General features: G+C 43.1%; 1 protein-coding gene across 8 annotated transcripts in view; it reads right to left on the minus strand.

Moving 5' to 3' along the window:
• Positions 1-12,695, minus strand: part of vir (VIR_N domain-containing protein) — a 353,139-nt gene that overhangs the window by 169,518 nt on the left and 170,926 nt on the right. For all 8 annotated transcript variants that reach the window (XM_055062055.2, XM_055062056.2, XM_055062054.2 and 5 more), the window contains 2 exons: positions 10,711-10,796; positions 1,918-2,064 (listed from right to left, as the gene is read on the minus strand). In XM_055062055.2, the coding sequence (XP_054918030.1) occupies positions 1,918-2,064; positions 10,711-10,796 (233 nt within the window). The remainder of the gene's footprint in view (positions 1-1,917; positions 2,065-10,710; positions 10,797-12,695) is intronic.

Below are 12,695 nucleotides of genomic sequence, written 5' to 3' on the forward strand. Positions count from 1 at the left end.
AAAATAAACATGTCAATATGTCAGCAGACTTATGTAACCTTGCAAAATCACAATTCAATACACAGAGAAGCTATTGTCAGTGCAACTGACACCTGCTCCCCGCCTTTCATCGAGATCTTTTGGGCACAGGACTGTAACACCAAAGTTGATGTCACTCGAGTTCAAAACACTCGCACAATTTCCACGATGTGGAATGGAAGTGCGACAGACGCAGTCACCTGGGCACTTTTTCTAATGCTCAAGTTACTTTACGTGGCAAGATTTCTACTGCTCCACCAAAGATGTAAAAAAAGACTAGTTTCTTCGGTGATGGCAATGCTGTCCAGTAAAGTGATTTTTCCCTCTGTGTGCCACTGGTGCTTCTTCGAAGGCATTAACCTTGAAAGTGCACTCTCTTAAAATAAATGTTCTTATATTAACGTTTCCGAGCATTGAAAATTTATCATGTGCTTCAATCTGGACTATGTATGTATTACATGCTGTTTTGCACCAAAAATATTTAAGAACTTGAAAGCTATTTTTGCAACTGCAGCAGCACTTTGTTGATTTATCGAAACTCCCCTATTTGCTCCATAACGTGAAGGGGTCCTGAACCACCCCTCGGGCCTGGCAAAATAGCACAGTGTGCGGATAGCACACATTCCTACGAACATCTCAGCTAAGTTTTGCAGTCATATGCGGTGAGTGGAGCTCGTAAGAGGGCGAGAAGTCACCGTTTGGTCAAACACTCTTTTCAACAGATGCCTGCTCCTCAGTCTCTTCTGGATGCTTTATTTCATAATAAAGCACATTCCCATATGCGGAAGCTATTGGTAGCTGCAGTCTGCTACATAGCATAGATACCACGACCGGCACGGGGTGCCGCAACGAGTCCACTGGCTAAGCGCACTGCAGCTCGCTGAGCACAACTATGTCTGGTTTATGTTTAGCGCATTGCAGGCACCAAAATCGGAAGTAGTGACGTATATGTTAACATCCAAAATGAAATTTAAACTTTGCAACATGGTGACATTTAGAATGCGGAGTGTTGTGGGCACACCCCGCACCACCGTAGCCTTTACAGTGCAAAAGAATAAACAGAAGCCCCGAAAAGGATGTGCTTGATTGCCAATAACTCCGCTTCTGCTGATGGCATTGAAGTACTTTTTGCGGCAAAGTATTTCTGAAATAGCATATTTTAACTTCAAATGCATTTCTCCTTTTCAATAAAAAGTGGTTCAGGGCCTCTTTAAATGTCCACGTTTATCCCACCAGAAACTCTATCCCTACAAATTATCAACTCGATGCATTAGCTAGTCCTTTCAAGGCAAGCATTTAGAATTCTAGAAGGTATATATTTTACCTGTACAGGGTTTCTACCCGACGCACTTAGTTGTTTTCTTACAGCCTCAAAACTGGGCCCATGCAAGTAATTACCAAAACTGGCATAACTACCCCCAACAAAACTTGTAACCTTGCCCTTGCATAACCATTAGAACCCCCCACCCACTCCACCTCAAATACCTGCAATTTTCAGCATGCTGAGACAGTTGGTCCTTCAGATGGGTACATGTTTGTGCTTAAGCATCTGTTTTTACATGCCTCTCATTTACACTGATGCATCTCATTTACGCTTATTAACCTATGTCCACATTACAGCTACGCTGCAGAACTTCCAACTTGCAAATGCATTGGTGAAGTCCAGCATTATTAGACAGTACTGGGGAGGTATTCTGTAGAAGTCAACCTAGTCGACTGTCCACTTTGGCTGCTGGTGATTGGCTGGGGCCGCTCGTCTCCTCCTCGCTCGTACAGGTGCATCCAATCAGCAACAACCGAAATGGACAGTCCACTAGGTGGACTCTTACAGAATACCCCCCCAGGTCTCACAGTTACCCTATGAAAGAACACTGCCGAGGGAAGACAGCAATGGCTTACCTCTGTTCCTCTGCAAGAAATGAGGTAGCCCAGCATGAACTGCAGCAAGTTCACAATAGGCTTCAGCACAGCCACTACAAGAGCTCCTTGCTGTGCAACCAAAGAGGCCGAACCGTGCCAAGGCTTCAAGAACTCTTCAGAAATTTTCTGGAAATGTTTCAAAGGCCATGAAAAGAATGTCAGGGTGATGCCATCCTTAATATGATCTAGCCCAGTTGTGCAAGTATTACAAGGACAAACAATCATAACAAAAACATGAAGTGAGAGTACAAAAAGTACAAAAATATGAGGGGTGCTCAAAAACCAATTGAATGTTTTCCGTTCACATGTATGCTTTAAGGTTTCTTGAACACAAGGGTTAATATAGCAAGTATAAAGCCTTCCACATCAGTGCACCAAGTATAGCCGTACGTTGAAATGTTCCCTTATTGTTTCCTATACTTACGGACACCTTGACTAGCCTACTGCTTTGTTACAGCGTATTGATCTAGCTACCCTTGAAAGTTACGCAAAGCTTTTTCGGCTCAAATTGATATACCAGCTATTCCATAGATCATTCCGTATAAACCCCGACTCTTACTTGAAATTTCGTGATACTAGACCGACTAGAAGAAGGCATGCATGGGAACTTGTAGAATATCCATTTATTAATAATACTTTCCACTATTCTTTCTTGCCACGCTCAATTCGTGAATTGAATACACTAGATGTAGTCGCAACACAGCAGCCAGCTCTAGCAAAATTTATGGAATTAATTGAGCTTGCAGTATTAACCTAAAATGAGTTGTCAATATAAGTAGTTAAATTATTTTCGCCATGCAATCCATCCCGCTTCAGTTTGTGATAGGAAAGCACGTGCCTACACTTTTTGTTCTGAACATTTTGTATCTGAAGGATGCTTTTTACTCTGCTTTTTTTTTTCTAGTTTCCCTGCTGGTTGAGGTACATTGGCTTCGTTGTGTATATTATTATGTCTGAATGTACTACTGCCATTCTTGTATAGTCTCCTATCATTATGTGCTCTTTTTTTATGGAATGTTTTAGTACACTTCATTGATGAGTTGTGACATGTTGCTCACCCCTGTAATAATCCCCATGGGGGGTTGACAGTATTCTATAAAAATAAAAAAAAATATGAGTACACATAAATGTTAAACAATCTTCAAATTATCTGTGACTGACCACAATGAGCAGAGTGGGTGCCCAAAATCTTTTTACACTGGCTTGTTCATAGCTTCAACTTTTGAATCGCAGCAAACTGACATGCACCATTTCCTGACCATATGGGTGCCTATAAAACATGTTATTTCTCAGAAAACAATCTGCTATTATTTACTCACTTGGTCTTCAATATAGTATCATGCCTTTTGAAACATTATATCATATGGATGGTATTGGATAGCATATTCATGGTTTTCAGAAATTGGCTGGTCTCATGCAGAATTTTTTAAAGTTTGCACCACCATCATCATACTCATCATCAGCCTGTTTTATGTCCACTGCAGGACAAAGGCCTCACCCTGCGATCTCCAATTACCCATCCTGCACCAACCGATTCCAACTAGTGCCCGCAAATTTCCTAATTTCATTGCTCCACCTTGTCTTCTGCCATCCTCAACTGCGTTTCCCTTCCCTTGGTACCCATTCTGTAACCCTAATGGTCCAACGATGATCTAACCGGCGCATTACATGACTTGCCCAGCTCCATCTTTTTCTCTTATTGTCAATTAGAATATCGGCTATACCCGTTTGCTCTCTGAATCCAAACCGCTCTCTTTCTGTCTTTTAAAGTTATGCCTAGTAATCTTCATTCCATCGCTCTTTGCACGGTCCTTAACTTGTTCTCAAGCTTCTTTGTCAGTCTCCAAGTCTCTGCCCCATATGTCAGCACTGGTAAAATGCACTGATTGCACTGAGTGCATCATTTCCTGCCAATCCATTGTTGATGAAGTCAAGGTTTGTTTAGAGTTTAAAATTCTGCCTTCTTTGAAATACAAGAAAGTATTCCTAGTGTGTTGGAAGCAAATACCATTACTTTTTTAATCCCAAGCCACCACAATTGTCAAACGATGTTGAGGACTTCACAACATACTATTACTCTTTCAGGGTCAATGACCTAAATATACGGCGCCACGAAAAAGTCCAAAATGGTCGATGCCGTATATTTACGGCGCTGTATGTACATTTAAAACGCGCGCCAATTTCCTAACTTTTTCTTTTCTGGCATGTGCTGCCACTATGTTGGAAGGGCGACCGCCTGTTTCTTGCTCATTTGGTGCTCACAGGGGTGCGCATAAGAAGGATGCCGCCGTGCATGCGTTTCCTTTTCTTTTTTTGGGGACTCGCAAAAACTATTTGCCTCTGGTTGGCGATAAGATGAAGATTAGCGGAAGTTTGTCACATGTTTTGCTGTTTTGACGGGCACACGACCACATTTTTCTTGAGTGAGCTCACCTACGCAGTTCGATTACGCTATGGACGTAAATATTATCGCAAGAGCAGGAACATTTGACACTTGCAAAATATTCTTGTGTGCGCAGTTTCCAAGCCTTATGTGTATAACCATGCATCAAATTTTTAATTCTTATAAACTTATTTCCTTTTTTTATTGTTGTTATTCATGAATAAACAGTACATTTACACTAACGCAAAATATCTTTTTCTCACTTTATGGTCACCCTAAAAAAATTACGGTAAATTTTTTTCGAAATAGGTCCCTCAGAAGAATTGCAATCTGCAATAAAAAAATCGACCCTGGGCGGTCACTTATGGTCAAGAAAATCCACCCTCAAAAGGTTAACATCATACATTAATTTTAATTACCTTACACTAGCACTACGGTGATACCATCAATCTCCATGCAACACATAGAGGTTTCCTTAACCCATCAGCCAATCCCTGCTGCACTTGACTGTGTGTTGCAGTCAATCTTAGCACCCATTGTGTTACTCTAGTAGACCACAATTTACATATGTACTCTATGCATTACATGCACTATAGAATATTAGCTACCCACAATTGCTTGCTGATCCATACTGCTCTCTTCCTCGCCTAGTGTTAAGCCTCTCTAATATTCTGCTCCATTGCTTGCTAGTTGTGTAGTCTTTGGCTTCCTTCTAGGTTTCTTTGCTATCCTCCTAGTTTTGGCTAGATAGGTTAGTACGAGCAGAATACAGCAATATACTTTTCAAGAGCACCGGTAAGCTGACGTTCATGACCTGCAAGTGCCTGCTAAATGCACTCCCACCCATTTTTATTTGTCTGCAGATTTCTTATGATCTGAGTGTGCTACACACTCCTTTACTGCCTCAAGAAGCTGACTACCAAACTTGAACTCTTGTTCCCTCGCCAAACTACTGAACATTAGTTTTCTACATATGAATCTCCAAACCTACCTTAATGCCACATAGGCAGTTCAAAGTCTTCAATAATTTAAGTTAACTGCAACACTGCAGAACAGAGCTTTATCTGCTAACCACAAGCTACTTGAGTATTCTCGGGTAATCCTTACACCTAATCCTTCCCAATCTAGTCCTTGAAATATTTATTTCTGATGTGTAGTCAATAATTAACAAGAGGTTGTATCTCCTTGCCCAACATCCTTTGTTTATACTAATATCTTCCACATTTTGTTGTGAAGAATTATATTAGCTGTGTAATCTCTAGTCATTTTCTCAGACCATGCATGTATGCTTCCTTCACACTTTGGCTTATGGGATGCTCCCAAGTCAGCTGGCATTTCTACTGGAATTCCGTTACTTGAAAGGTAACATAAAGGAGTTGGTTATATTCAACAAACTTCTAAACAACTTTATTAATGACACAAATATGACTTATTTCAAATATACTTTTCCAAAGCCGGCCTTCACACTGTGCTAATGAAATTCCGAACATTTTCTTAATTCTAAGTCTCTGCTTTGTGAGGGTACCGGGCCAACGCCAGGTGGCATAGAGTCGCAGGCACGAGACGGTAAGCAACTGTGCAGAGTCGTCCATGGGACGGTGCGGAACGGTGTGTGGCGGGGAGGGAGAACATGGAAGGCATGTGCGCGCGATCGGCATGAAGGAAGCGCACAACAACGAAGTGAGTGAGTGAAGTAATCGGCGGAGCAAGCCACGTGCGGTGCGGTGGGACGGAACGCAGACTGCGTGCGTGTGCGTGCGCCGAGGATTGCCCAAAATAAAGAACGTACTTGACATGGGGGCTCATCTGGCATGTAAGAACGTACTTGACAGCTTAATTCTTACTCCTGAGCCATGATGCCTGATAAAGTCGCACAATATCCAAGTTCAAAATCTGTGCCATTTTTTCGATACAGATAAACTTGATATTTGTATACTATTGTACAGTAAACCCTAGTTTTAACGAAATCGCTTTATTTTAAATACAGTCTACGCTCGTTACAACGGACACACATACAACAGACTTTGAGATGTAATGGACTATATTTCAACCTTAGTGTGGTCTGCCTATTTTCTTAATGCAACGAAGTTCACTTTTAGTGGACCGCGCTACAACGGACTATCGGCTACAGCGGACGAAATTAGCGTCAATTTTTGTCAAAACCGGGCATATAAGACGGACTTTTGCCATGTCGACACAGGCTGGCAACTGACTTGTGAGGGTCAGCCAACGATCACGGCTCAATATCTTGCACGCGAGGAAAGGAGGAAAGCGGGGAGGAAGCGCGCCGTCTTTCGCGTGCAAGGCATGGGTGGGAGGCAAGGGGCGAGCTACTACTCCTGTGGCTGCTGTTAACGGCGAGCCCACCATATCTTAAAAGCGATCTGCGATGTGGACAAGTGCGCACCCGCATGGGCGCCGTATCTTGAAAGCAGTCTGCGATGTGAACAAAGTGCGCGCCACAGGCGCCATACCTTGAAAGCGATCTGCAATGTGGACAAAGCGCGCCCAGTGTCGGTAGCTTCGTATGTGCTATGCTTTCGACATTTAGTTCGTGTTGAAGCGAGAGACAGCACGAAGGTGAATTCGCTCGCTGCTGCAGCCATGTTTATCTTGCTTAATTTGCTATAGCAATCAATGCTTTGTCTTTCAGGCATAACCGCAAATTTTTTTTTTTTTGCTTGTTTTTTACTTTGGACGTTCATCACTCACTCTTTGCAATAAAGTTGTTAGACATTGCGACGAAAATTTCGGAAGTGAGGCGTCTCGGATATTACGGACTTTGGATAAAACGGACTTTTTTGTCAGATTATCAGGGTCCATTGTAACGAGAGTCGACTGTATCACATTATTCGAAGTCTTGCATGTCCCCATGTTACTATGACTCTCTCATGGCCTCAATATACTAGGGGTGTGCAAATACTTGAATTTCAGTTTCAAATTGAATAACAAACGTTTCCATAATTTGATTCACGAATCAAATATCTAATATTCAATTTCTTGAACAAATAATTTTCTTGAATATTTGATTTTTCGGATATCGGTGCCTTCGGTGAATGACCCGGCCATGCTCAGTGCCTTGACACACCCAGCGTTCCCATGAAATGTGATCTCCATCAGTGCACGGTTCATCCAGGTCATCGATACCAATCAAAACGATTAACGCGACGCGGACAGAGGAAACTACAGCAGCAGCACGTATGGAAAGTACGAGAGCACATGCGAAGAGCGGTTCCTTATCACATAGGCCGGCGGCAAATTTTCGTCACAGCCACACTATTTGACACACTGTCTAGCCCGTTAGGCCACCTGAGCTGCGTCATCATGAGTCGGCAAGTAAAGTAACAGTTACCCAATCAACACAGATTTATTCACAGCGGTTACACGACCCTCAGAAAGCCGACAAACCGCCTCATACATGAAAGTGAGTGCATGGAATGACCGTTACATGTTCACGGCCGGTATGTTTGCTGAATACCGTAGTGTGGCCCCTCGTTCCGAAAAAAAAAAAAAATAAATAAATAAAGGTGGGGGGTGATGACGTCACGCGAACTTGGCGTGGGCCTCCCAATTGAGAACTCTTTAACCCTTTGAGGGTCGAATTATTTTGAAAAAAACTTTTTCAGGTGGTCAAATTACTTTATTGCGGATCTTGAATGTAAAAATGTATAAAGTCGGGAATAAATAGTAGAAAAAAATTAGGAACAGTATTTTGGTGTCGGCATCACGCAGAACTGCAAAATGTTCAATAGTATTTCAGAGTGTGGTTCTCCTTGAAACACGGTTCTACGCACAGTGCCTTATCGCAGTCTGCACACCTAAAATGCGTGTCTGTTCTCCTCTTGGAGTGACGAGTTGTGTTGGCGCACACATGACATCTTCTCTGCGTGAGGCTGCCTTGGGCAGAGGTCTGAGGCACCCTCTCGTGTAAGCGCGTTGCCACAGAGAGCGAGAATACCTCGTGAGCGGTGGTGATAATCAAGCTAAGAGCAGCGCCAATCAAGATAGAAATCAACTTCTGCCACCCCTGCAAGAGAGTGCCAACAAAGAGAAAAATGATGTTTCGCATGCCTCCATTGCGATCACGCAGCGAAGCCGAAACCGCAAAAGGGCTGTTGCCGCAATCTGTGCGACGCGCTGAAGCTAGAATTCTGTTTATCTCCCCAAGAAGGTAGCACAAATTTTAAACGCTTCTTATAAGTCCTAAGAGGTGGCAGCACCTCCCAGTGAGCACGCATCGTCATTGTGGCGCAAAATTTCAAACGGAGGGTCAAAACCGTACCTGTACGGCAAAGACCTTGCGGGACAGAAAACCGCCGCCGTACATGTACGGCAAAAACCTTCAAAGGGTTAATATCAGCGCCGACCACGATCAATGCGTGTGGCGCCAATGACTGCGCGGAGCAGTGCCGAGTGACATGATGTGCATTCCCCACTTTTGTCTGTTGTGCCAATTGGCCTTATAATAAGCTGACAACCCACAGAAACCACCTGCCATAAAGATACAAAAACACTCTTTTTTTTTCTGGAAGAAAACGGGAAAGCAATACTTTCTAAGCAATAGAAGATTGCCATTAAGCACAGTCTGGCCCACTATTAAGATGAAGACCCTACTGGTATTTAGGACAACTTCGCTATTTATTCAGCTTCAGAGGGAAAGAAAGCCCTTAATTCTATTTGACAGATATTCCACAAATCAAAAATATTTTCCAAACCTTCGTATACAAACTGAGTTGTTATCAGTGCAGGCATACTAATTTGGTGTTCCCTTTACAGTGGAACCCCGTTCATACGTTTTTCACCAGACCGAGGAAAAAAAATGTAACAGCCGTAAGACGCAACAGTGAGGAAAGCTCCGAAAATGAATCAAAAGAGTGCAGCTTCAAATATAGACAATTTATTTCCACAGAGTGCGCTTAGAATTTAAAAATGTCTAGAATAGTGGCTTGCCGTTTCTTTCGCTCGCAAGAAATCACCACACGTTTCTCAATAGCCTGGCAGGCCGCATTGCTGTCAGCGTCGCTGTGAGGTGCGACGTACCTGCGGAGGAGGTCCAGAGCCGCGACGGCTTCTCCAAAGCTAGGATTTGGCAACTCCCCGGCATCATGCGGCTCGTGCTCCTTGTCGTCACCGCGCCACGGCAATGGCAACGGACGAAGAAATATCCGTGGGAAATTTTGCCCTCTTTGGCGTAATCATGCTAACGTGCTAACGATTCTTTAGTATTGCTGCGGAGCGCGCGCGTCCGAGTAGCCCGGTTGCGCGCGGCGCGGCATGGTTTCGCGAGAAATGTAAACAAGAGAGGAGAGCTGGCCCGATAGGCGGAACAACGCCATGAGCAACGCCAACTTCCGGCTTCCCTTTAGCTATAGCTTCCCAAAGAGTGACGTCAGGGCCTCTCCTGAGTTTCCTTCCTCCGTGAGTCGACCCGTCGAACAAACCATGCGGTGACCGTAATCACAGTGATGATAGTGAGAGCATTTTTCACGAATGGCCACCTAGTGGCGGCCTCTCGAACTGGCGTGCGGCTTCTTGCAGCCAGTTCCATAGCCAAGCCCGGCCAAGCATGGTCAAAACTCGTCAAAAGCCAAAATGGCGGTTGGAGCGCGTTGCCTACATTAGCCCAGGTGGGTTCGCGTTGCGACGCATCATGCGGGAACGTTTCCACAGCTACTACCTAACAGCGGGGTTCCTTATACATTGGATCCTATGGAAGCTATGCCGGGACCGGATGAAAACGACGCAGCAGCCGGGAAAACGCAGCAGTGAGGAACGTAACAGCGGGGTTCTACTGTAATAACATCAGAGCATACTATGCATTTTGATTCATAGGAACAGGGGTGGTCAAAAGTTCCCAGGCCACAGCATGTTTGAAAACGTTCACTCTCAAGCAAGTGGCAGGGCTCCTGGAGTAATTTTGGCACACGGAAACTGTGGGTGGTAAGAAACAGTCTTCCTTACCCTCTTCACAAAAACCTTGGAGCTCTTACAATCCGATACATGACACGCCACATGGGCACAAAGTCAAAGTGTTCGCACAAGTTGTGGCCTGGAAACTTTTGACCACCTCTGTACCTAAATAACTGATAGCTATCAAGATTCTTATGTAATGTGATTAGCCTCCTTAGCATGTGCAGCACTGTATATTGCACAACATTTGGAATCATAAAAGCTTAGTTAAATTTTCCGATATTCCATATTTAATTCGATATTTGGCTTTTTTTTATTATTCAATTCGATATTTAACCTGAAATCTACTATTGGGTATTCACGCACCCTTAGAAAATACTGCTTATAGTGAAGTCAATTTCCTGCCCCCGTGACTTTGTCATAAGGAGAGTTTACTGTGCTTGCACACCCTTAGTAAAACACAAGCGCAGTGTATTTACCTGTAATATAGTCAGAAAACTGGAAAGTCCATTGTGGGCAAAAATCTGCATGATGACATATTTGTACTTCAATTCTTCCTCATCATCTGTAATGAATGACAGCATATTACAAAGGTTTAGCAAGAACAAGTACTATACACAGGTGTGATAAAACAATAAGTTTGTGATTGAGATAAATCAGACTTGTACTAGTTCAGATACAAAAGAAACAGAAAAAATGGGAAAACCATAGGCATCAAGAGCAGCACCAGGTGGCTTTAGCGTCAGGCTACGTTCAGTACTGCCAGCAGCTCCACCCGCGTTGCTGGGTTGAAAGCTCTCGGTTGATGTGCTGGAACCCACACAGCTTCTTGGAGGGTGCGGTGTTGTCTTTGCAGAAAAATAGTCCTTATTCATCCACACAAAATATTAAGCAAGTGAAACGAGGCACTATGTGAATGAGTGCTACATGCTCCACCTGTCAACTTGATCAAGATTTTTTAAATTAATTTTTAAAGGCATCCATACATAAACATCCGGCCACGGCTGCCTACATTCCCGTCTTACGTTTATCTGGTTTCCAAGAATTTACATAATATCTCTCACATGCTGCCTCTCTGTCATTTTCTTTTTGTGAGAGAATTTCCCTGCTGTTTTTCCCATTATCTGTTAGCAAGATAATGCCCCTGATGTTCTTGCTCTGGTGAATACTATCTGCAAATTTTTTTTACTTTCTTCTTTTTTTTTTCTCATGTTCTAGCTCCTTTGCATGTTTTCTTCCACTCTCTCCAGTACAGTTCGCTATTCACAAAATAAATCATTAGTCGTTGGTGAGCACACATCTTTTTGTAATTGAGTTGTTACCTCTGGGCTCCCAAGAGATGTTTTCACATGAATTGGAACTTAAAGCAGGATTATAAAGCCTTCCAGGCATCAATAAAATTTTGGCAGCGTAGGGGCAAGTATTGCAAAATTAACCCTCTCAAGGTCAATGACGTAAATATACGGCACCGCGAACAAGTCCAAAATGGTTGATGCCGCATATTTACGGGTCCGTCTGTACACTTAAAATGCGCGCCAATTTCCTAACTGTTTCTTTTCTGGCATGTGCTGCCACTACGTGGGAATACAGGGAATTTTTTTCTCACGCCTCCCTTTCACGGTTTTCGTTGCACGGTTTGTTTTAGAGCTAGTTTGGTCCGGTGCGTCTATATACTACCGCTCGCGCATTGGCGCGTCCGCGGGCGGGCGGCAGTTTGGGTTCTGTTCTGCGGGCGGTTTCAGCTTCTTCCGATTGCAAAACTGATGGCTATCTCGTTGCTAATCACTCAAAAGGCGACCGCCTGTTTCTTGCTCATTTAGTGCTCACAGGGGTGCGCATAGGAAGGATGCCGCCGTACATGCGTTTCCTTTTCTTTTTTTTTGGAGACTCGCGAAAACTACGTATTTGCCTCTGGTTGGCGATAAGATGAATATTAGCGGAAGTTTGTCACATCTTTTGCTGTTTTGACGGGCACACAATCACATTTTTCTTGAGTGTGCTCACCTACGCAGTTCGATTACGCTATGGACATAAATATTAGTGCAAGAGCAGGAACATTTGACAGTTGCGAAATATGCTCTTGTGCGCATTTTTTAAGCCTTATGTGTATAACCATGCATCTAATTTTTAATTCTTAAAAGCTTATTTCCTTTTTTGATTGTTATTCATGAATAAACAGTACATATATGCCAACACAAAATATTTTTTTCTCACTTTACGGTCACCCTAGAAAAACTACGGTAAAATTTTTCGGAATAGGTCCCTCAGAAGAATTGGAATCTAAAAAAATCGACACTCAAAGGCTAAAGCTTATTTGAAGCCAAACATGTGCACAATGTAAAACAAGCTGTGCATTACGATGGAAGTGAAGTGACCACCACAATGTGTCTCCCAAACACACGTAAATTCTCTATTCAAGACCATCAAACTGACAATAAGTAAAATTTAAACAAATATTTATCAT

Source organism: Dermacentor andersoni, chromosome 1 (genome assembly GCF_023375885.2).
Source record: "Dermacentor andersoni chromosome 1, qqDerAnde1_hic_scaffold, whole genome shotgun sequence".
In the NCBI taxonomy this organism is placed as follows: domain Eukaryota; kingdom Metazoa; phylum Arthropoda; class Arachnida; order Ixodida; family Ixodidae; genus Dermacentor; species Dermacentor andersoni.